The sequence below is a fragment of the Notolepis coatsorum genome (genome assembly GCF_963971535.1).
Source record: "Notolepis coatsorum genome assembly, chromosome: 1".
Taxonomy (NCBI): domain Eukaryota; kingdom Metazoa; phylum Chordata; class Actinopteri; order Aulopiformes; family Paralepididae; genus Notolepis; species Notolepis coatsorum.
In genome coordinates, this window is record NC_140165.1 from 234,966,430 (window position 1) to 234,988,242 (window position 21,813).

A 21,813-nucleotide genomic window follows, 5' to 3' on the forward strand; every position below is an offset into this window, starting at 1 on the left:
CGGAAACCTTTTTTTAAATGAAAACGAAATGAAAACGAAAAAGATCTAAATCGTTTTCGTCTGGACAAGGCCTAATTCTCATTTTGGCTCATCAGTCCAGTCTCAAGTTCACGAGATCCTCCCTCATTGAACTAAGCCATTCTGATTTTACTCGCTCCCTGACGTTAGTAGGTGCTGCTGATCTGCATAACTAACGCCCCCTCTATGGTTGTAGCGCACTCAACAACAGAGCGAGTGGAAATACTGACACTTCCTCAAACGGGTTGATGTGGTGCGGGTGCCGACAGAGAGAGCAGAGAACGAACGAGCGAGCGAGAGAGAGACAGACACCGTGCACCCCACACACACACTCCCGACCGCTCGCGCGGGGAAACACACGCAGTCGAGAGCACTCGCATATCACTGTCAACCTGCAAAATATCATTGCGCACGCTCCCACGCGCGCCCGTATTCCGATCCGTGCAATAATATTCACACGGGTATATATTGTCATTTGAAACAAGTTACCAATGCATTGTCCCGTGGGATTATGCCCCCCGCGGCGAAATTAATTAGTATCTCCCTCAATCTCTCTATGTCTCTCTCTGTCTGCCAGTGCAGACTGTGGGTGACTGTCACTCAAAGTGCTTTGCGAGTATGGGCGGAGCCCAGCCCAAAACAGCTTGAAATCTTGAAGTGGAAAAATGCTGCTTTAGAGTACGGTACTTGATTAGAAATACAAAACAATGAATTTTCTTGAAAAGAAATAAAAACCTTACAGATGTGTTCCATAGACTCACAGGAATTGTGTAACGTTGCCCAAATAGTGAAAGGAATAGCAAAACATGGGACCTTTAAACCAAAAGTTTTACAGTTGAGTAAATACAGCTACTGCTGAAGTTAACGGGGAACGTTCTGGTCTTGTGAGCAGTTGTGAGCAATTATTTCTATGTGTATTTTTCGATGGCAGTGGTTCCTAAACCTGTCTTCCAGGCACCCCATGTATTTGTTTTTGTTAAATTCCACCAACAGCACACTTGACTCAACTTAATCAGGTAAAATAGTTGAAAATCATTTTAAATTCTGCACTACGCTTACTGAGAAATGTCCACTGTAACCTTGTAAACATTTGGTAGCAATGCTAGTGGTGGAAGCGAATGGGGTCAGCTAGCCAGTATCTGGTTTGGTAAACTGGCAAGCTGAACCATTTGTCTCCATTAGCATTGCTACAAAATGCTAACAAGCTTTCAGTGGATATTTTCATGAACCACTAACCAGTGCCGATTTAAAAATGAACATTAGGATGTGTAATGTTGAACCCACGTATACAAATTTAAAAAAGAACTAAACCCTTAATTTCTTCCAAGGCTGTAGTTTGGCCAACTTTACAACTGGATGCTGTGAATGCCGTCCATGTGAGTTTACCTTGACATGTTTTTTCAAATTCGATGGAGAAGTTAATTAAACCATTTTAATGCAAAAAAGTGTCCTCTGTTAGAAGGGCAGAGTGTATGCTTGGTTTCATTCCAGCCTTGCCTAAACACCAGCTGATGATTTCACTAATTGGCTCACCTCTTCAACTACAGTAACTCACCTGGTGCAATGTGTAGTTAAAAGTGAAAACTTGGCCCACGATGGAATGAGTTTGAGACCTCTATCCCTTGCAATAAAAACAAGTTTTTACTTTTACTTTTTAGTACCCAAGTACATTTAAAAGTAGAAACCTTTTAACTTTTACTAAAGTGTGTTTTTAAGCCAGATACTCTGACTTTTACTTTAGTAAGATTTTGAGACAGTGCCCATACTTTATGGGTACTTTTTACACCCTGATCACGGGCGTGATAACTTCAACCAATCGGATCAACAAACCATATGATGTAGTAGAAGAGTGCTAAGGAGGAAGCTAGCTATGTAGGTAAACAATTATTGCTGTCTTTGTAAGGAAAACGAATACTAAAAAACATTTGATTTAAAGAAGGTAGCAAACGTCTCAGCTAAACCACGCTGTAGTAGTTCCTCTTGGAAGCCGTTTGGTAGGAAACTGGTTCGGCAACAAGCGCACAACTTGAAGCCTGAGAGGATGGATTCTCACGTAATCTCATGAGAATTCTTGATTCTAGATGATTGTTTTGAGTTACCTTTCCCATGTGACTGCGGTAGACATTTTAATAAGTCTCAAAGAAAATAAATCACACTGAATCAAATGTAAACCTTTACTCAATGTAAACCTTGAGTAAGATTTATTTTCCAGTTTAGTCACTCAATATGAAACAGAAATGCAATAATTTGAACAGACTGGCAGTCTTCTTCAATAACAAAGCAAAAAATAAATATATATAAAAGAAATTCTGAATCGACTTTTTAAATTTGTGAATTGATTTTGAATCTGTAGAGATAGAATCACGAATCTTATGTGAAATGATTTTTTTGCACACCCCTGTTGGGTGTCGTTTGCATTTTTCAGAATTCTGGTGCCAAAACTGAATACCAATACCATTTAATGACATGCAAACTTGGTGCATGACATCTATGTCTGTCAGAGAACTGTAGTTACATCTGTAACTCTTGTTCCGTTCTCCGACCTGCCTCTGAAAACCTGCAACCAGGAGGACAGCCTCTAGGGCAGGGGTCTCAAACTCACGGCCCGCGGGCCAATTGCGGCTCGCTGGATGATATTTTGCGGCCCCCTACTTGACAAAGTTTAGTGTTAGTGCGGCCCGCGCGCAACTTGTTGCCGAGTTGTTGTGCGAGTTGGATGTTTTATTTATTTTATCACTTGTAGGCTACCATGGCGCATTGGCGCAGGCTCATGACAGCAACGTTACGTTAGTGACTTGGTTGAAACGCGATTTCGGAGTGATACCAAGTGGAAGGAAAATATATCCAGTGCGTATGGCAGGCATTCTCGAAATTCTCCTCTGCAAGCAGTGCTCTGCCTGTCTGTGTCTGTCTACTCTGGTCCAATCACATTCAGTGTCCCGTCAGCGTTTCCCCCCCCCCCCCCAACCACAGTCTGCGAATCAGAGCAGAGTAGGGCGGGTTTTCTATATACTTGAAACCCTTTTTTTGTGGAATATTTGATGCGGCCCAGCCTCACCCAGACTCTACCTCCAGCGGCCCCCAGGTAAATTGAGTTTGAGACCCCTGCTCTAGGGCAAGAGCTCTCCAACTGAGAGCTCCTTTAAAAAATATATATAAATAAAAGTGAATGTGAGCTACTCACTATATTGTTATATACTAAATATATAAACTTAACAGCAAACATTGTATGGATTCTACCAATCGATGTAACGGTTGTCTCAAGCTTTCGCACTATATAACTAATGCTAATGATTCATTTTAATCTTTTTTTATTTCAGCCGACAGTAGTTTGGCTCATTCATACTTATTTTGCCACCAGCTGTGCGACTAGTTTGAATGTGCTCTTTGTGAATCTATGCCTCTCTGTGCTCTGCACCCAAACCTACCTCTCCCAGCTGCAATTCAATGCAACAGGCACACAACACAACACACACAACACAATGCACAACACACTGTTGAATGAGCTGCAGCCAACCCAAGCGCCCAGAGAAACAACTCACTCATTTGTGGTGCAAATAACAATATTTCAGTTTGAATCGTTCAATGTCAGATGTCAGTGGGTCAGTGATTAGCAACCCATGTTTTTGGAGCTTTGTGTGGCTCCCAGGCCATCTTAGCATGAACAAATAAGCTCTAAGGCATGAAGTCAATTTACTTTCTTTCACCAGGAATTCATGCCTTGGAGCTTATTTGTAACCAGACTGCCCTTTGTAACCAAGTCGGAGAGCTTTCCTCTGTCCCAGCACTGGGACTTTTAACTATATGTATCACTCCGCCGCACAGGTGTTCTATTAATAACCGCTAATTAGGCAACGGTCCAAGAGGTTTCATACACTGAAAATGTGTCTACATGGCCATAGTTCTGCAAGATTTTAGCGACCATGCATTCGGCAGAGCAGCAGTTACTGTATGTTGAGTCTAATGTCATTTAGGAATAAAACTTATATTAAGTTAACTTTAATTTTAAAATATAAATGATCTCAGGCGTACACAAGGACATTACCCTTGTGTGTGGAGCCTTCGTCCCTGCGTGAGGGGAGGTGGAGGTTGCGCAGGCATCTGCTACTATTGGAGCAAAGTTCTACCTATAACGATAGTTTGTCAAACGTCCTATTAGCGCAGATTAATCGACGAAACCGGTTAATAGATCTACCTCAACATTCCCTATTACGCACAAGGACAGCCAACTCTTTTCGGAGGACATACAAAAAACCTAAAATCCCATTTTAGTTTAATGGAACCAAATGGTAACTAATATTATGCTACATGCTAATGCGAAAAGATTTTCTGTGCACATCCATTTGCAGTTACATTTCTATCACAGTACACCTCTAATAGGACCTTATGTTTTTTTGATAGTCACTAATCTTACCTCCTGTATCGACTGATTCAGAGTCGGAATTCCCCTCATTCTCTTCGTTTTCAGCTTCTGAAAGTAAAGGGTGAGAAGATAAGAACAACAAACACATTATTGGACGAGAGGTTCTAAGACCAGATCTAGTTTCAGTTCATACTTGTGCAACCTCTACCCCCGTTTAATATTCACAATTACAAAATGTATTCAATCTTTATTTATACTCGATGAATACACTGAGTAGTTAACCTAATTTACATTGTAGTCGAGATGTTATATTCACAAGTGTCATAGTGCGTTAATAAATACAGAAACATCAGACAATCAGAACAATTAAGAGCACATTTAAAAAACAAAAAACATAAATATCCTCCTTCCAATTTGCTGCTCCCAGCAGTTGGAACGAGATGCAAAAGACTTTGAAAACAGACAAATTGATCCGCCTCACTACTTTTAACACTTTCTGTGCCAAAAACGTAAAAGGTCGTTATTGGGCACCAACAATTGAGTGCCAAAAACGTTTTTGGATTGTTTGATCTTTTTACTTTGATCCCCGCTCTACAGACTTGCCCAGAGCGATCTGCGACCATCCCCAAACATTAGAACTGCAATGCCGATCGACTATCACCACCAGGTGGCGGTATCGTCCATGTCTGAACTGCAATGGCTTGGGTTGAATCACACTCTAACTTTCATTTCTGCTTGGCCAGTGGCCACTCCTCCTGCTGGGACATAGATTCACATTGATCGCCTAGAAATTCCATCGCCTAAGCGTATTTGACCATCGAAACGTGTATAGACATATACAGTGGTAATCGCGATGGCGATGCGATCACTTGGAATTCTTCTTCTTGGAATACATTCTGGCTAAGGTAAGGTACATTCTATGTCTATTTTACCGAATCTGAAGCGTATTTTTCTAACGATCACAGTTCTGTGTTTCACCGGACAAAAAACATGCTCGGCAAACGCGATCATAGTTTTGAGTTAAAACCAACCCCCTTGATGATTTTGTGATGGTATATATATATATACATGTCATATACCTTTGATTTGGGAGCAGGGGAGGAAATTAGGCCATTTTACTCGCCAAATGAGAGTACCTTTTATTTTTGGTGAGTGATTCATGAAGACCACTCGCCACACTGGCGAGTAAAGAAAACAAGTATCTGGCTGGAGTATCGGGCTAAGCAGGGCACAATGAACTATACAGTGTGTTGTGCACATTCCAAAGAGAAACGCAACTCCTTTATCGTTGGATGCTCAACAATTAAGTTGGAAAGCATCAAGTTTCACGAGACGTCCAAATCACACCGTGATAGTGTGACAATCGCCAGAGCCAAATCCCAGCCTGCCCAGGCATCTCCGACTGTTCGTGCTCTCATCCAACTTTCGGCTGCTACTCAGCGAAAAAAGGCCATTCTTTTTCGCAGTGCCCACGCCATAGCAAAGCAAGCGCGACCCTTCTCCGATTTCACTTGGATGTGCGAGTAAGTTGTTTTGTTTTACATAATGTCATAGCTAAACATAACAAACATAAAACACTAGATGGCTCAAGGCGGAGTCTCCCACGTACTTCAGCGGCGGCCATCTTGCGAGAGTACATGCACCATAGACATGCATGTTATGAGTGGGTGTGCTCCACCCTTGCAAGATGGCCACCATGTGGCAACGTTAGTCTCCGTTGGCCAGCAGGGCGGGTAAACCATCTAGTGATATATATCTATGGCTAGTCAACCTGTAGCTTGCTTGCAAACTAACGTTAGATGCTGGGCTCCCCGACAAGCAAGTTAGCTAGCTAACTTTGCTAACCGTTACCAACGCCAGCTACGGTGGTTGATTGATTGAAAACTTTATTAACAGATTGCCGAATGGGTACAATACAGTACAGCTCAATACACACAGTTGTTAAGGGGATGCAGACCAGAGAAAGACTTTCGTCTTGTTTACATCAGGGTCCCCCATTTTCAATTCATCATTATATGACATACATGACATACAGGTAGACAGTACTGTTCCATCCAGACATTTATGACATACCAGATCTAGATCTTCAGCCCAACCCAGTCCAGAATACTTCCCTCTTTCATGTTAATATGTTTTATGCTAATATTGTGAAGAGTAGAGACAGTTAATGTTTTATGCTAATAAATATTTTAAAGAGTAAAGACACGTGTGATTATTACTATGATTGAAAATCAATTTAGACGAAGACATACAAAGAAGTAATTATCACAATTAGGGATTTATTTTTGGCTGGTAAAAAATCAGTTTGGCTGGTAAAAAAAATCATCTACTCGCCAGTTGGCTGGTAAGCCAAAAAGTTTGTTTCCTTCCCTGTTTGGGAGTATTCAGGGTTTCAGGGGATCAGCCAGAACGGTTTGGGCTTATTGCACATAACGCGTTTTTTTTTTTTTTTTTTTTTTTTTTTTAAATCTCACAATCTATGAAATATCTTGGAAATGCGCAATGTTTAGCGTGTAATAAACTACAAACTACAGTGTGTGGAAACAAACTATTATTCCCATGCTGGACTACAAGTAATGTTTGTCAAAATGAGCCACACCGTGTCTCTACAGCTATAATACAGAACACACACACAGCTTCGCAAACATAGTGCAACGACCACGGAAATGACTAGAAGGCTGGCATTCTAAGGGTAAGGATAAGCAATATGCGTGGCAGTCAAAGTGTGATATGACTATGTGCTGCCAACGCATTAAACCTATGGAGTCGCTCACCTTGTTTGCAGGGCTATAACTATATATATATTATAGCTATGGATGCAATAATATGGCCCATTTGGCATCGAGTATCCATCGTTCAAGATGTGAAAAGGAAAACATTTTTCCATACATACGTTCCCGTTTTATACCGTGGTGTATATAAGTATGGTTTTAGAGCGGTTTACAAACATGTATTAAATCGTTGTTGGCAGGGAATGAGTTAAGGACTCTTATCGCTGAGTTGTTTACACACACCTGCAACTGTCACCCAGCCTTTTAACCATAATTATTTTTTATTTTTTTTTTTTTTTTATTTTTCACATCCGTCTCTTGCTGCTGGGACGAAAACGCTTGCTTGGTCACAGCTTTCGTTACACAGTAGCGGGAGTTGGTTGGGCTTGACGTGCCGAGACAGCTTGTACACAACACGACACCTGTCTGGCCTCACGTGGTATGAGGCTGCAATCCATTACCTGGAAGACAATAGGTCAGGGGAGGGGACTAACAAACCAACTCCAAAACACCAGAAGCCAGAAATGGCGGAAGGTTGGGCTTGGGGCCAGCGACCCCATCCTGTAAAAACCCCATTGCTACAAAAACGTCAACAAAGAAAAACCAAGAATCTTCAGCCCTGAGAGAGGATGGACCTCAGGTAGGAAGTATATGATGCAGTGTGGTGAAAGCAGGAAGCTACCCTGTCGACCACCATTCTCTCAAGCAGGGCTATCACCACCATCGGAACATGGAATGTAAGGACCATGTATGAAGCCGGAAAGACTGCGCAGGTGGCTGCCAAGATGAGGAATTACAATCTTGCCATACTCTGAATCAGTGAATCAAGGTGGATTGGATCCGGCCAGATGAGGCTCGCCACAGGCGAGATGACACTGTACTCAGGCCATGAAGAGGACGATGAACACCATACCCAGGGAGTGGCCTTGATGCTGTCCAAGGCTGCCCAGAGAACACTCATTGGATGGGAGGCACATGGTCCTAGGATCATGCAGTTTCCTTTAGAACTATGAAGGCAAAAATCAACATGAACATTATCCAGTGCTATGCCCCTACAAATGACAGCAATGAAGAGAAAAAAGAAGAATACTACAGCAGACTACAGGAATTCATTCAGAAATACCCAGGAAGAGACATCAACATCATAATGGGAGACTTCAATGCCAAGGTAGGAAGTGACAACAGAGGCTACGAGGAGACAATGGGAAAGCAAGGTATAGGAGAGATGAACGACAACGGGGAGTGATTCACAAACCTATGCGCCACTAAAGTCCAATGCACACGGCGGCCGATTTTTGCCAGGCGACCTACTTTTTTTGCGAGGCGACCGACAGAATTGTATCGCGTCCATTGTTATGAATGAGACAACCCACAAGGCAGGAGATTTTCGAGCGACGATCGCGCAGCAACTTCTGGCGCCTGGCTAAATATCGCCTCAATCCTATTTTTTGAGGCCATGGCAGGCGACACAGCAAGGACAATGAGGAAATAACATGACTTCTACAGTAGAAGTAGTAGCGAGGTTCTACTGGTGTATCATTTGTACACCATTAATTTATCAATACATTAATTGATAAATAACCTACCTATTATTACCATGCTACTTATTATTAACAGGAACAATTTAAATAAATAACGTTAGTTGGAGAAGCTATAGTGGCCGTTTGTCATTAACTAATAAATTGACAATGCGCCACGATGCACCTACTAGATGTTTTTATACTCGGGTAACAAAATAAGTTGTGGATGTTGACAGAGTTTAATGTCCAGGCTGCAGCTGATGTGGTTTATAAGGTTTATTGTCCAAAGAAAATGATGGTTGAGAACAGAACAGCGTCTTCAGTGAAAAAACATTCTCTCTCAGCTGCATAACAATACTTGTCCAATCGGTGGTAGTGAACGTATTGTAGCGATCAGTCATGCAGTAATGTCAGGAAGAATGAAGAGAGGTTGTATTCGTATATAGTGGTTTAATTCCAGCTCAATATGGGGTTTACAGGTTAACACTTTGATCGCCGGGGTTAAATTCATAATTTACCATCCCTCGCCAGCCCTATTTAACATGGAGAAGTTCCCCTTCTTTGCAGGGCTATAACTTTTTAAATTGTATTGCTAAATTGACATTACTATGGCCCATTCAACGTCCTATATCTATTGTTCAGGGTGTATCAACGTTATACTTTTTCATTCACATATTCATACTAAAATACGGTCTAAAGTATAAGTATGTTTTTATCGTTTTCTGCAGCTTTCTCCAGAACTTGATTTATAGCCCCAAATGCATTATATTGATGATGAAATACAGTTTGATAGGAATCTGTGCGAGATAAAAATTTTCAACTGGACGTGCTTCTAGGAGTTACTAAGTATGATCTGATGATGACCGGATGGGCGGGGGTCGTTTATAATTCCGTGGGCAACGTTATATGATTCATCTAGTGTGGGTGATATGATCATCAGAACAGTTAGTAAAGAACACGTTGGAAAATAACGCTGGATCTTACCGTATCTTCCTCGTGCCGTTGGACGATGAGCGTGGAACTGAAATATTCCTATTATGGGATGTCGAAATATCCGATCCATTTCCAGGTTGTATAATAGTATATACGTCCAAATCATGTTGTTTATAGAGTTATTTGCAACCGATCGATGTCACGTGTTATCAAGATGGAGTCCTGCTAACGATCGCGAGTGCCCGGACGAAATATGGGTGAGCACTTCCTGTTCCGCGTCACTTCCTGTTTGGGCGAGCCGCCGATCGGCCACCAGATGGCGCTCTTGAACCGTTGGAGTTGAGAGGTGCTCAGCAGTAGATATCAGGTCTCCGGGGGAGAAATATGATTTCGATCACAGATTTTTGAAATATTGATATCAAAGACGTGTTACGGCGTCATTGGCAGAATGAGCATGGCGGGGAATGACGAGTTTAGGCGTCTCCGGCGATTAAAGTGTTAATACTTCCCTCGTAATGCACAACACAGCGACCTGCTAATATGCTCGCTTCACGACAACCTAGCGTCCGGTCCGTCCTCTCATATCTCCCGGGGGGAAACCACACCCCCAGCTAAACAGAGCGACACATATAGCTTATTATACCTTAACGGTCGAATCTAGTGTGGGGTGCCAAGCGATTGTCGTTGAGCGACAGACGATCGCATCGCCAGGCGACATCGGTCGCCCGCCGTGTGCATTGGACTTAACAACCTGGTCATTGGCGGAAGCATTTTCCCCCACAAAAGGATACACAAAGCTACTTGGGTCTCACCGGACCTCAACACCGAAAACCAGATAGACCATGTGTGCATCGCAAGTTCAGGAGGGCCCTTCAAGATGTATGCTTTAGGCGAGGAGCTGATGTTGCCTCAGACCACCACCTCCTGGTTGCCCGGGTGAAGCTAAAATTTAAGAAAAACTGGACAGGGGAGAAGAATCTGAGACAAACATTCAACACAGGACTTCTGAGAGACTCAACCAAGATAGAAGAATACCAACTCACACTTAGGAACAAGTTTCAAGCCCTGCAAGAGTTGATGGAAGAAGAGGAGGAAAAGAAGTCGACAAGGAAGCAGTAAGTACAACGTGCAAAGAAATACTGGGCCCAAAGAAACACAACCATAAGGAGTGGATATCAGCAGTCATTGAGGAAGATAGAGGAGAGGAAAGGGAAGAAGGCACTAATCAACAACAGTGGCACAAGAGCCAAAAAAAATCAAAGCACAAAAGCAGTACACAGAAGCCACAAAAAGGGTTAAAGGGGACATGCATTGCTATTCCTTGCACTATTTTGGCAACTTTACACAATTCCTGTGAGTCTATGGAAGACATCTGTAGGTTTTCAAAAAAATTCATTGTTTTACATTTCTAATGAAGTAATTAAAAGCATCGAAGTACTCAAAAGCATCATTTTTCAGCCTCAGGATTTCAGGCTGTTATTGGATGGGCTCCGCCCATAAGCGCTTTGAGTCACCCACACAGCGTGATACATACAAGAGAGAGTGAGAACGAGCAAGCGAGAGAGAGAGAGAGAGGAGAGATGCGTCCCGACTTGATGGCGGCTGGGTGGCGCAGCGGACATCGCGCTTGTCACCAACGCAAGAGACACCGGGTTCGACTCCGGCTGTCGGCGTTGGCTCCGGCTTGGGCCAGCCGTCATACTAACTCAATTGGCAGAGTCAGTGGGTGGAAGTCGATGGGAGGTAATCTGGACGTTGTGGACAGCGACTCCTACAGGTCGGTTGTGGACGCCTGCACAGCAGAGACAGGAAATGGCGGGGGTAGTGTGAGCCTCCCACACGTTACACCTCGCCAATGAGAGTCCGCGCTGGCAGGTGAAAAGATGCGACAGGCTGCCTCCTCGTGTACCGGAGTGGACATGTGATGCAAGGCTTCTATCCTCCCTACAACCGGCCAGTGGGGGGCATATGCGAGCAACGTTCAAGACAGGGGAGGGTAGAATTGGCACAATGGAATTAGGATGGGAGAAAAATTGAAAAAGGAGAAAAAGTGAAAAAAAAAAAAAACTTGGAACTTGAAAAGATCCGTTTAAGGTACCGGTAGATACAAAAAATAAATAAAAAAATAAATGTGATTAATTTGCGATTAATCGCGAGTTAACTATGGACAATCATGCGATTAATCAGATTAAATATTTTAATCGATTGACAGCACTAATAAGATAAGATAAGATAATCCTTTATTGATCCCCTAGGGGAAATTCAGGTGTCAGAGCAGCATGGGGGGGGGGGGGGTACAGGGTGGGGGATGCATAGATTCACAGTACAGTACAATATAGTAATATAATATATAATAATAAAGTACTATAAAAAGTAATAAATAAAGTAATATAAATATAAAATAGTAATATAAAAAGTACAAACACAAGATAGACCAGTGTTATGAGTCTCTAGTGCAAATAATCAAGATAGAACCAAGATAGTCGTTGATGCGAGTCTCTAGTACTCATGTCCCGAGTTGAGACAGTGATAACTCTGGCAGCAGATCCGGCCGCCCGAGCCCTTTATTGTAGAGCCTGATGGCTGCCGGTATAAAGGACCGGCCCAGGCGGTTTGTAGTGTGTCGGGGGGGGATGAGTCTTAGGCTGAACGTGCTCTTCATTCTGGCCAGCTCCTCGTAGAGGGGGTGAGAGGGGTTCTCCAGGATGGCTTCTAGCTTTTTCCTCATCCTCCTGTCAGCCACCACCTCTAGATTATCCAGCTCACCACCCACTACTGAGCTAGCCTTCTTCACCAGCTTGTTCAGCTTGCTGGAGACCCTCGAGTTGATGTTGCCCCCCCCAGCACACCACAGCAAAAAAGAGGACACTGGCTACAACCGACTGGTAGAACGTTAGCAGCAGTCGGCTGCACATGTCGAACGACCTGAGCCTCCTCAGGAAGAACAGCCTACTCTGTCCCTTCCTGTAGAGGGCCTCAGTGTTGTCTGACCAGTCCAGATTTTTGTTCATGTGAACTCCAAGAAACTTGTAGGACTCCACCATCTCTACCTCCTATATATATATATATATATACACACACACATACATACACATATACACCAATAACAAAATAAAAACAGAGTTCAGAGTTTTCCAGAGTTCAGAGCTTTCCAGAGTTCAGAGTAGTGTGCCTTGTATATTCCAAAAGGTCATTTTAATGATGCCTGCCACAAACCGCACTGTCACGCCATAGGCCTATGTAGAGAGAGCACAATGACAAATCTGCTTGGACTTGACTCCATTGTCTCGACTAGAGGATTCCGATTACATAAATGTTTGTATTACTTCAAATGTTTCACTTTGGATTCGTTCTAAATCTGATATAACCAACAAAACCTGCACAGACTACAACGTATGGCGCTTATCATGCCAGTCAGGGTACCTTGTGTATACTGCACCTTGTGTATACCGTTTCATTTTACTCTTACTAAGTGTAAATTCAGATTCAAATTCTTTATTGCCTAAATTTATTGAGAGTAACGTATATTAACTTATTCAGGGCTGAGGATATTCCTCATCCTGTTCTAGCTAGGCCACGCTTTAAAGATAGGAGTGCGTCACATTGTTTGTAGAGCTATATCTATATTATAGCTATGGATACAATACTATGATCATTTGACAGTAACCATCTTCTGTCCAAGATGCAAAAAAAGAATAAATTCTTTCATGAATACGTTTGTGTGTTATGCCGTGGTGAATATAAGTATAATTTCGGAATGATCCGGGCTAATTCCTGGGAGGCTGGTTATAGGGCGCTATGTGAATTCTACTAAAAGCATTGGCGTTTCGTCCCTGGACACGCTACTATTTCCAAATCAAGTGTATATAATAGGTATTAATATGTTTAATCATGAATGCATGAAAGGGGGAGGGGGTCGTTTCTGATGCTTTGATTGCCAGTAACGGCATTCGTTATTACCACAACACACGCTGATCAGCTGGATCTGTATGAAAACATTATTGGATCAAGCTGAAATTGACATCAGATAGTTCTTACCTGTGGTCGGGGGTATTCCAGAAAGAATATTCCAATTGTTTGATCGCCATCTGGTCCATCTGATGTCCATCTGGTCCACGACATAATACGGCACAACACATGCATCGATTGTCCCGAAAACGATTCAATGCGATCGAGTGAAGCCCTAGGCTTCCCTGTACTAATGGGGGGGGGGGGGGTCAGGTGGTGTAACGGAGATTGCGTTCGTCACCAAACCCCGGAGCGGCTAGATTCGCCTGTTCGAATCCAGCTCACAGCTCCGGGGTTGTCACCAGCTTGGCTGGCCGTTCACACTAATACAATTGGCAGTATTAGAGGGTGGGAGAAGCTGGCGGGGTGGGTCCGGGTCGTTGTAAACAGCGACTCCTACAGTTCAGTCGGGGCGCCTGCTAAGCGCGGATAGGACTTGAGTGGGATAGTGTGATCCTTCCACACGCTACGCCCTCTCAATGAGAATCCGCGCTGCCAGGTGAAAAGAAGCGGTTGATTGGCTGGACGTGTGTCGGAGGAAGCACGTTGTGATAGCCTCCACTCTCCCAGAGTGGAGGCTCCCATACGTTGTGGAGCAGGGGTCAGCAACCTTTTTTACATGAAGTGCCAGTTTGAAATATAGTTGTAACTAGTGTGCCTGTGCCATATCAACAATATTCCATGCATCGTAATTTTTTTTCTCATAATCAGGTATTTTTAATGATAATTTTTACATTATTACATCATTATTGTTATCGTTATTATTAACAATATTATTATGATGGTTGTATCAACCCTAAATCTGAGTTGGGGCGGGGGTGCAATGCAGACAAACAGTTTTGCTTTACTGAGCTCCGTTATCTGGGGGCTGTAGTTGGTCACTTTAAGCTGCACACCGGAGCATCTTTTAATCCAGCTGTTTGCTGTTCTGATATTTTCTGACATTTCGTTGATGCGTCGCTCGACACTTCGAGCTGACATGGGGATATCTTTTATCCTTGATTTGATTGTCTCTTTGTTTGGCAAGCCTTCAAACAAAACATCTGAGCTACAGAGAAAAGCCTCCTTGATATACTCGCCATCAGTGAATGGCTTTCCACATTTCGCAATGCGATAGCTTGCTTCAGTTGCGTGGTTTTTAGCGGTCGTGAACACTTTGAGGGTGCTGGCTTGCTTTCCATACCTGGCCACGGCACGTTTAATCGATTCTGCCTTAACTTTTTTGATGCTTCGTCTCAAAATGGCGTTTCACACCTGACGTTCTGCAAACTACATTTTCTAAACATAAAGTACACACAGCACGGTCCTTCTGACACACAAACCCGTAGTCGTCTGTCTGTCCACGAGGGCTGGAATGCCCGAATTTCCTTTGCTTTAACTTTCTTAGCGGGGGTTGCCATCATGAAAGACGGCACATACAGAATACAACCGCAGCACTGTGTGATTACCTGGGAACTGCGCGCGGGCGCGGGAGGCCAGCTGACTGCTGACAGCTGAGCACCATGGGAACAGCTGTATAGCTGTCATAGGGGTGTGCAAAACAGTCGACTTACAAAAAAGAACCTGTGGGAGGATTTCAACAAGATAAATGCGACAACAGTGCAAAATATCTCACTATAATATTTCAAAGCGAACTTAAAAAAAAATATATATATATATATATATATATATACACTTTTTTTTTTTTACTGCTGCCCCCTGTGCCAATGAAAATGCCCCCGTGTGCCTAGGGTTGCCTACCCCTGTTGTAGAGTAACGTTACACACACGCGTTGCGATCAAGGTGAAGACATGGTTGCATCAACGCAGGATTGATATCATTATAGTCCTTAACTTCACTAGGATGTACCCCAAAAAGAATATTCCAATTATCTGATCGCGATTCCAAGTATTGGTGTCCATCGTGTCGCCAACATAATCCACCACACATCACGCATCGGGAGCATTTGCCGCTTCTCAATCTGATCGTTATAACCCCCCCCCCCCCCCCCACCCCCCATGCTGCTATGATGCCTGAATTTCCCCAAGGGGGATCAATCAAAAAATATCTCATTTTACGCTGCCCATACCGCCCCTCCCGCCTCCTGCTATGACACACAAATTCCCCCAAGGGGATCAATAAAGGAATACCATATCTTATCTTATTTTGGGAAAAGGTGACGGTTCTACCCTTCAGCGAGCGCAGCTCAGACAACATCCTTTGTGAAACCCCCATGAGAGTGGATAGAAACATACCTGCTACCAGTCCGTTCTGCGGCAGGAGAGCTCTCGCTGTGACCACTTCTCCGTCTTTATCCGTCGCTTCTTGAAGCTTCCCGACTTCCATCGTTGAAACGATCAACTCATCCTGTTCAGTGAGGACTGTCACTGGACGACCTTTCAGTACATCTTTAAATTTGATCGCATTTCCAGCCTTGCCGTTCAAGGTCTGCATCTCTTTCTCCAACTGGCCCACTTTAGCCGTCAGAACCTCGATTTCCTTCATCATGGACGCGGACAACTGGCTGAATATGGCGTTGATCTTCCGAGTTGCCTCCCTCGCCAGCACCTGCATGATGCTGGCAGACTGAGAAAGATAAGAAAAAGAGCAAGGAGCGAGGCTATTAGTCAATATTTACGGACGCACAGACTCTAAAACCTGTGTGGTTCTGTGTAGCTCAGTGGGTGCAGCATGGGTGTTAGGTGTTCCAATTCATACTGGAACCACCCATACTAAAAACATGTATGCACTCATGATACTTCAAACAAGTAGCTTTGGATAAAAGCATCCACACCACATCACAGTATGTTGAACAGCCATGGGTAAAAGATGGCCTGAAGACAGAATCCAACCCTAAAATAATTCATACTTGATACAATCGATACTCCAAAATGATGCCACTAAATGGTTGCAAAATCTAAACTTTAAAATAAAGAAATATAATTATTATTCTTTAAGATAAATAAGAACCAAGTCAACACTGATGGATTATTATTATAATTTTTTGCTTTAACTTACTGATTGGGCTTCACTTTTTGTGCAACTTTAGATTGTCATGTCTTGCTGGATTTGTCTTGAGATATTATGCTCCCGTCTATACGAGCTGACCGAGACACACTGAAATGTACTTTGTGTGCACTGTTGAGATTTCAGTGAGCCTCAGTCAGCTTGTAGACAGGAGCGCGACCCCATTGACTTTGCATTGGTTTGTGGCTAATTATCCAGAGCCATGATGAGGAAAAGTATGGCTTGTGCTGAGAAAGGAAGGACTCTATTGATTACTTGGCAAGTAAGAAATAGTCAGGGGTCCAAAAATCTGAACTATCCCTTTAAAACTTACATTTCACCTCCATTTAATTATTTCTCTGAATGGGTTTGTTTTGTAGCAAGTATTAGGATTTCTCCATTCAGAACAGTCTTCTCATTATCCATCACATTTTCCCCTATACTCTGCAGTCCTAGGATCGCATTTCTAGGACCCTTGTTATAAATCTTTTTTTGCAACAGCACCACCTAGCGAATTGGATGACGGCATTTCTAGGACCCTAGTTTTAAAGATTTATTCCACCCAAATACTACTTTGTCCAACTACTATCTAACAATAGTTTTAAAGGAAAACACAGATGTGACTCAGGTTGTTTTCAATGTATAATTTATTTTTTCATGCAAAGGAATTTGGCAGACACTGTTATCCAGAGAGACATACAACAGTGTATAACAATATAACATGTATAACATAAACTATTAAAAACAAGCTATAAGAAATTATATAAGAAACTATTAAAAACAAGATAAACAATTTACAGGCACATTTTCTCTGCACCAAAGTGGCGTCAGCGTCACCCAATGTGGCATTCAAATGACAAATCGCTTCTCTTCACATAATACCACTAATTAAATCAAGCGGCAAGAAAACCACCTTAGAACAAAAGCATACTTAGACAAAGTTCAGCACTAGAGACAAACAGAGACGGACAGACAGAGAAACAAATTGCAAAATGCAATAAAACTGAAAAGAAATAACATGTTATTGACATTTGACTTTAGCCAACCCTTCAATATTCAACCCCCAGACTGTGAAGTAGGTAACAGCGCTACTGTACCTACCGGGCAGGTGGTTAAGGCAGGGTGCTTCTCCTTGTTGCACAATGACAGGTGTTTAATGAAGTCCGTTTTACGCAACTGCACTGACTGGCAGTGGATGCAGTGGTAATGCCATTGTGGTCGGCAATCTAACCCACATCTGTGAATGGTATACCCTAAAACATAGAATTGTAGTGTTATTATTTTTATGATCATATTATTTTTTAAAGTGTAAATTATGAATACCCCAAATCTGAATCTAGCAATCTGGTCACCACAAACAAATCAGAGAGGGACTTTGATGCATTGCTCAGATGGAACATTCACGCTGCTTTTAATGCACATAGTAGCTCCCATTTACATTTCCAGAGATAATGTTTGCAAACGTTACCTTCATGGAGAACTGCTCGGTTGAAATGGGTTTCCAGATGGGTTCTGACCTTGCTCAACTTTGCTGGCTGGAAGAGAGTTGAGCGACAGAACGGGCAGTGAAAGTCCATGCAGCATGCGGTGCATCTTTTCAACGCAGGCAAGGATCTCCCTTCTTGGATTGTTATATGCATCTTGACAAAAAGAGACTAATTGGTCAAATTGAACATTTTGAAATCATTTCACAGACATAAATTAGGCCATAGCCTAGTACTGGACCAAAAGACTCTTCTGTATCTACTATCTTCTGTCATGGATTGAGCTTAATCTGTGTGCATGAAATCACTTCATATTAATTAGGCTCTACAGTACAGTACATTACAGAATCTAACGCGTGGTGTAGGCATGCAGAATATGCCTACTGACTAGGGGTGTAACGGTACACAAAAAAACCACGGTACGGTACGTACCTCGGTTTTGAAGTCAAGGTTCGGTACGGTTTTCGGTACATGTTCCACTCAGGGGTGATGTAGTGTGCAGTAACTAATTGTACTTGTAGGGCTGTCAACGAATATTCTATATTGAAATTAATAATCGACTTGTAAAAAAAAAAAAAAAAAAAAATTATATTAGATTGTGAAAAAAACAGCCCCCGGTGGGCGGTCGTTAGTACTAGTTAACATACCGTTGTATTCGTTCGGTACACTACACATAGGGAAGGGTACCTTTCACATTTGAACCGATACCGGTACCGGTACCTGTGAATCGATACCGGTACCCAACGGTACCTTTTTTCGGTACTTTAGTCAGGAAATTTTATTTACCTACCTCAGTCGAAGAAAAAAAAATCCAAACTTCAAATAACTACAATTTCGACAGTTTTCGGCTTGTCATTGCTCCGACTGCTTTGTTGTTGAATCAAGTAAAATCCTAGGTAAGCATATATTGTGCGTGTGAACGTTGACATGAAAAGAAAAAAGTTTTTTTTTTTTTTTTTTTGGTTTCTCACTTGATTCGATACTCTGTAGTACCGACGTGTTTCGGTTCGGTACCTCAAAAGTACCGAATTCGGTACCCATCCCTAACTACACAGCCGTTCGGTACGGTACGATACACACTGAAACTTGTTCGGTTTGGTACGGATACGTGTACCTTTACACCCCTACTACAGACTATTAAAAATGCCAAATGTCTCGTCCAACATTATAAAACAATCTCAGAATGAAGAGACTGGCTGATAACTGCCGTAATTTTGTTTGTAGTTCTGTGTACTTTGTATTGTGATATGCGTTTTTTTTTTTTTTTTGTATGGTTAACCCTTTACTATCACACTACTGACGGTTACTGTCGCACTTTGGTCAAACATGTTGTTTTTAAATGTGCTATACAAATACAGTTGGATTGGATTGGCTAACGCTTATTGTGGGGCAAGCAAACAGTTTCATTATTAAGATTATTTAAAATGGTATTAAACATTTACACTGGAGACAGTAGGCTACTGCTGATTTGATGTAGCTGACAGACACAGATATTAGGGATGCCCCGATCACGTTTTTTGCCACCGATACCGATCACCGATCGTCGTGAGCCATATCGGTCGATACCGATCCGATACCGATCGTTTTTGATTAAAAAGAAATTAAAAATTATTTTATATAAAACGTTTTTTTTTAATAAAATATATATATTATATAATTAGACTTGTACTTGTATTATCTGCGAGACATCGCCACCACGCAACAAGTCAAAATGCTCGCTATCTGCAAACAGCTCCACTGTCTGTGTGTACTCTAGTAGCCCTAGCTCCAAAAAGGATTCTCCGGCGCTGCAGCGGGACCCTATTGCCTTGGTAACGTTATGCTTTGGTCATTTCACATTCAGCAAGCCCTCAGCTCGAATACGCATTCAATCAATGTTATAAGACATTGATATCAGGAGCTATCTGTAGCTACTGCTAGCCGGCTAGATGACGTTAAGACAACTATTTAGTTCAATCGGACATTTCGTTTTGAACCGTGAACTAACGTCAGCTAACGCAAGCTAACGCAAGCTAACGGAGATATCAACATGGGCTACTAGACTTCCTGGGGCATTTGTTGATATCCGGAGCTATCAGTAGCTAGCCGGCTAAATACCGTTAGACAATGCCTACTAAAAGTGAATAGTTGACTGGGTAATTTTGTTTAAACAGTAACGATAGCTAGGTAACTAACGTTAGCTCAGGTCGAATGCACTATCTAGACTCAGCAGAGGAGGTCCGCCTCCTCTGTGTTTACAAACTCTACACGGGTACGGGCGGGGCTAGGGAGGAGGAGCAGTTTGCAGGTCCTGTGCGTCTGAGACAAGCGAGTGAGATATCCACTTGATCAGTTTCCGCGATCGGCGAATATGACTAATTATCGGAATTCCCCGATCGCATATTTATACTGATTATCGGCCGATAACGATCGGTGGCCGATCGATCGGGGCATCCCTAACAGATATCAACATGTTATCATCTCTTGAGTTTAATTCATGTGCTGGCTAGAATCAATTGTCATAGTCATTAAGTCAACAATCAATATAAGACTTAATTAAAGTTGGGCATGCCAAAATCGCACTATGGTTTAATTAAACAAATAGGCTAACAGTTAATTTAGCAGCAAGCTATCATAAGCCAACAGATGATTGTTTGTAGTGCCTTTAAGACCATCATACTAGTTTAGCTGGTACATTTCCCTCAGCCCAGTGTCTTTTTTGTTCACAGCAAACTACATTTTCAGACCATTTGCTTTGTTTGTTTGCAAAAGTTTGCGGAAACACAAATCTAACGGAAATAGTTTGCCTTGTTCGCTGAAGTTGGACGCACCTCAGAATTGTTTTTAACGTTAAACAAAATAAAACTTGATCCACATTCATTACTCACACTCCGATTGTCATCCATGGTTATCCAATTCAATAGGTGGTGCTGTTGAGAAAAACTAGGGTCCTAGACATGTGTGGTCCCACGTCCGAGGACTGTAGCCCTGAAACGAGTAGCATGTTGCTGCAGTACCGCCGCGCTGCAGTTTATACATCTCTCTGGATAACAGTGTCTGTTATACCTGCCAAATGTGTAGTGTCTGCCAAATGCATGAAAACATTAACTCATTCACTGCCAACGACGGGGAATCAGCCTGAGAATGTAAAAGTGCAAAATACCGGCCGCATCCCGCTAGACGGCGGTATCGAGCACCCTTTGTACCCTTCTATCTTCGCCTGTGGGATGGCCAAACGTCTCCGGTTTCATGTTTCCTTGTCGGGCGAGGGGAGCCGTTCTGCCGGTTCCATTGAAGCACGTCAAATATTCCCGATCCATATGTTGTGGTGGATTATGCCGTGGGCCAAATGGACATTGGATGTACCAGATGGCTATCAAACAATTGGAATATTATTTTTGGAATACTCCCGATCACAGGTAAGAATGATCTGACATCAATTTTAGCTTGATCCTGCAATGCTTTTACACAGATCGGGCTGATAACCATTTTTAGTGTTCAATACGAATGCCGTTACCGACAATCAAATAATCAGAAACGACCCCCCCCCCCCCCCCTTCATGCATTCATGATGGAACATAATACCTATGATATAGATTTGATTTTGAGATAATAGCGTATACAGGAAAGAAATGGCAACATCTATCTATAGTGGAATTGACGTGTAGGTCTATAACTAATTTCATGAATTACCCTAGACCGCTCTAAAACCATACTTATATTCACCACGGTATAACACAGGAACTTATGGA

General features: G+C 42.5%; 1 protein-coding gene across 4 annotated transcripts in view; it reads right to left on the reverse strand.

Moving 5' to 3' along the window:
* The window catches only part of LOC311235064 (uncharacterized protein), a 41,468-nt gene that overhangs the window by 18,862 nt on the left and 793 nt on the right, over positions 1 to 21,813 (reverse strand). For 2 of the 4 annotated variants that reach the window (XM_084322394.1, XM_084322393.1), the window contains exons 2-5: positions 18,067 to 18,238; positions 17,700 to 17,851; positions 15,848 to 16,178; positions 4,433 to 4,489 (exon numbers count right to left, since the gene is read on the reverse strand). In XM_084322394.1, the coding sequence (XP_084178520.1) occupies positions 4,433 to 4,489; positions 15,848 to 16,178; positions 17,700 to 17,851; positions 18,067 to 18,238 (712 nt within the window). Of the gene's footprint in view, positions 1 to 4,432; positions 4,490 to 15,847; positions 16,179 to 17,695; positions 17,852 to 18,066; positions 18,239 to 21,813 lie in introns of those variants that run through there. The other 2 variants (XM_084322396.1, XM_084322395.1) reach the window with 2 other exon arrangements.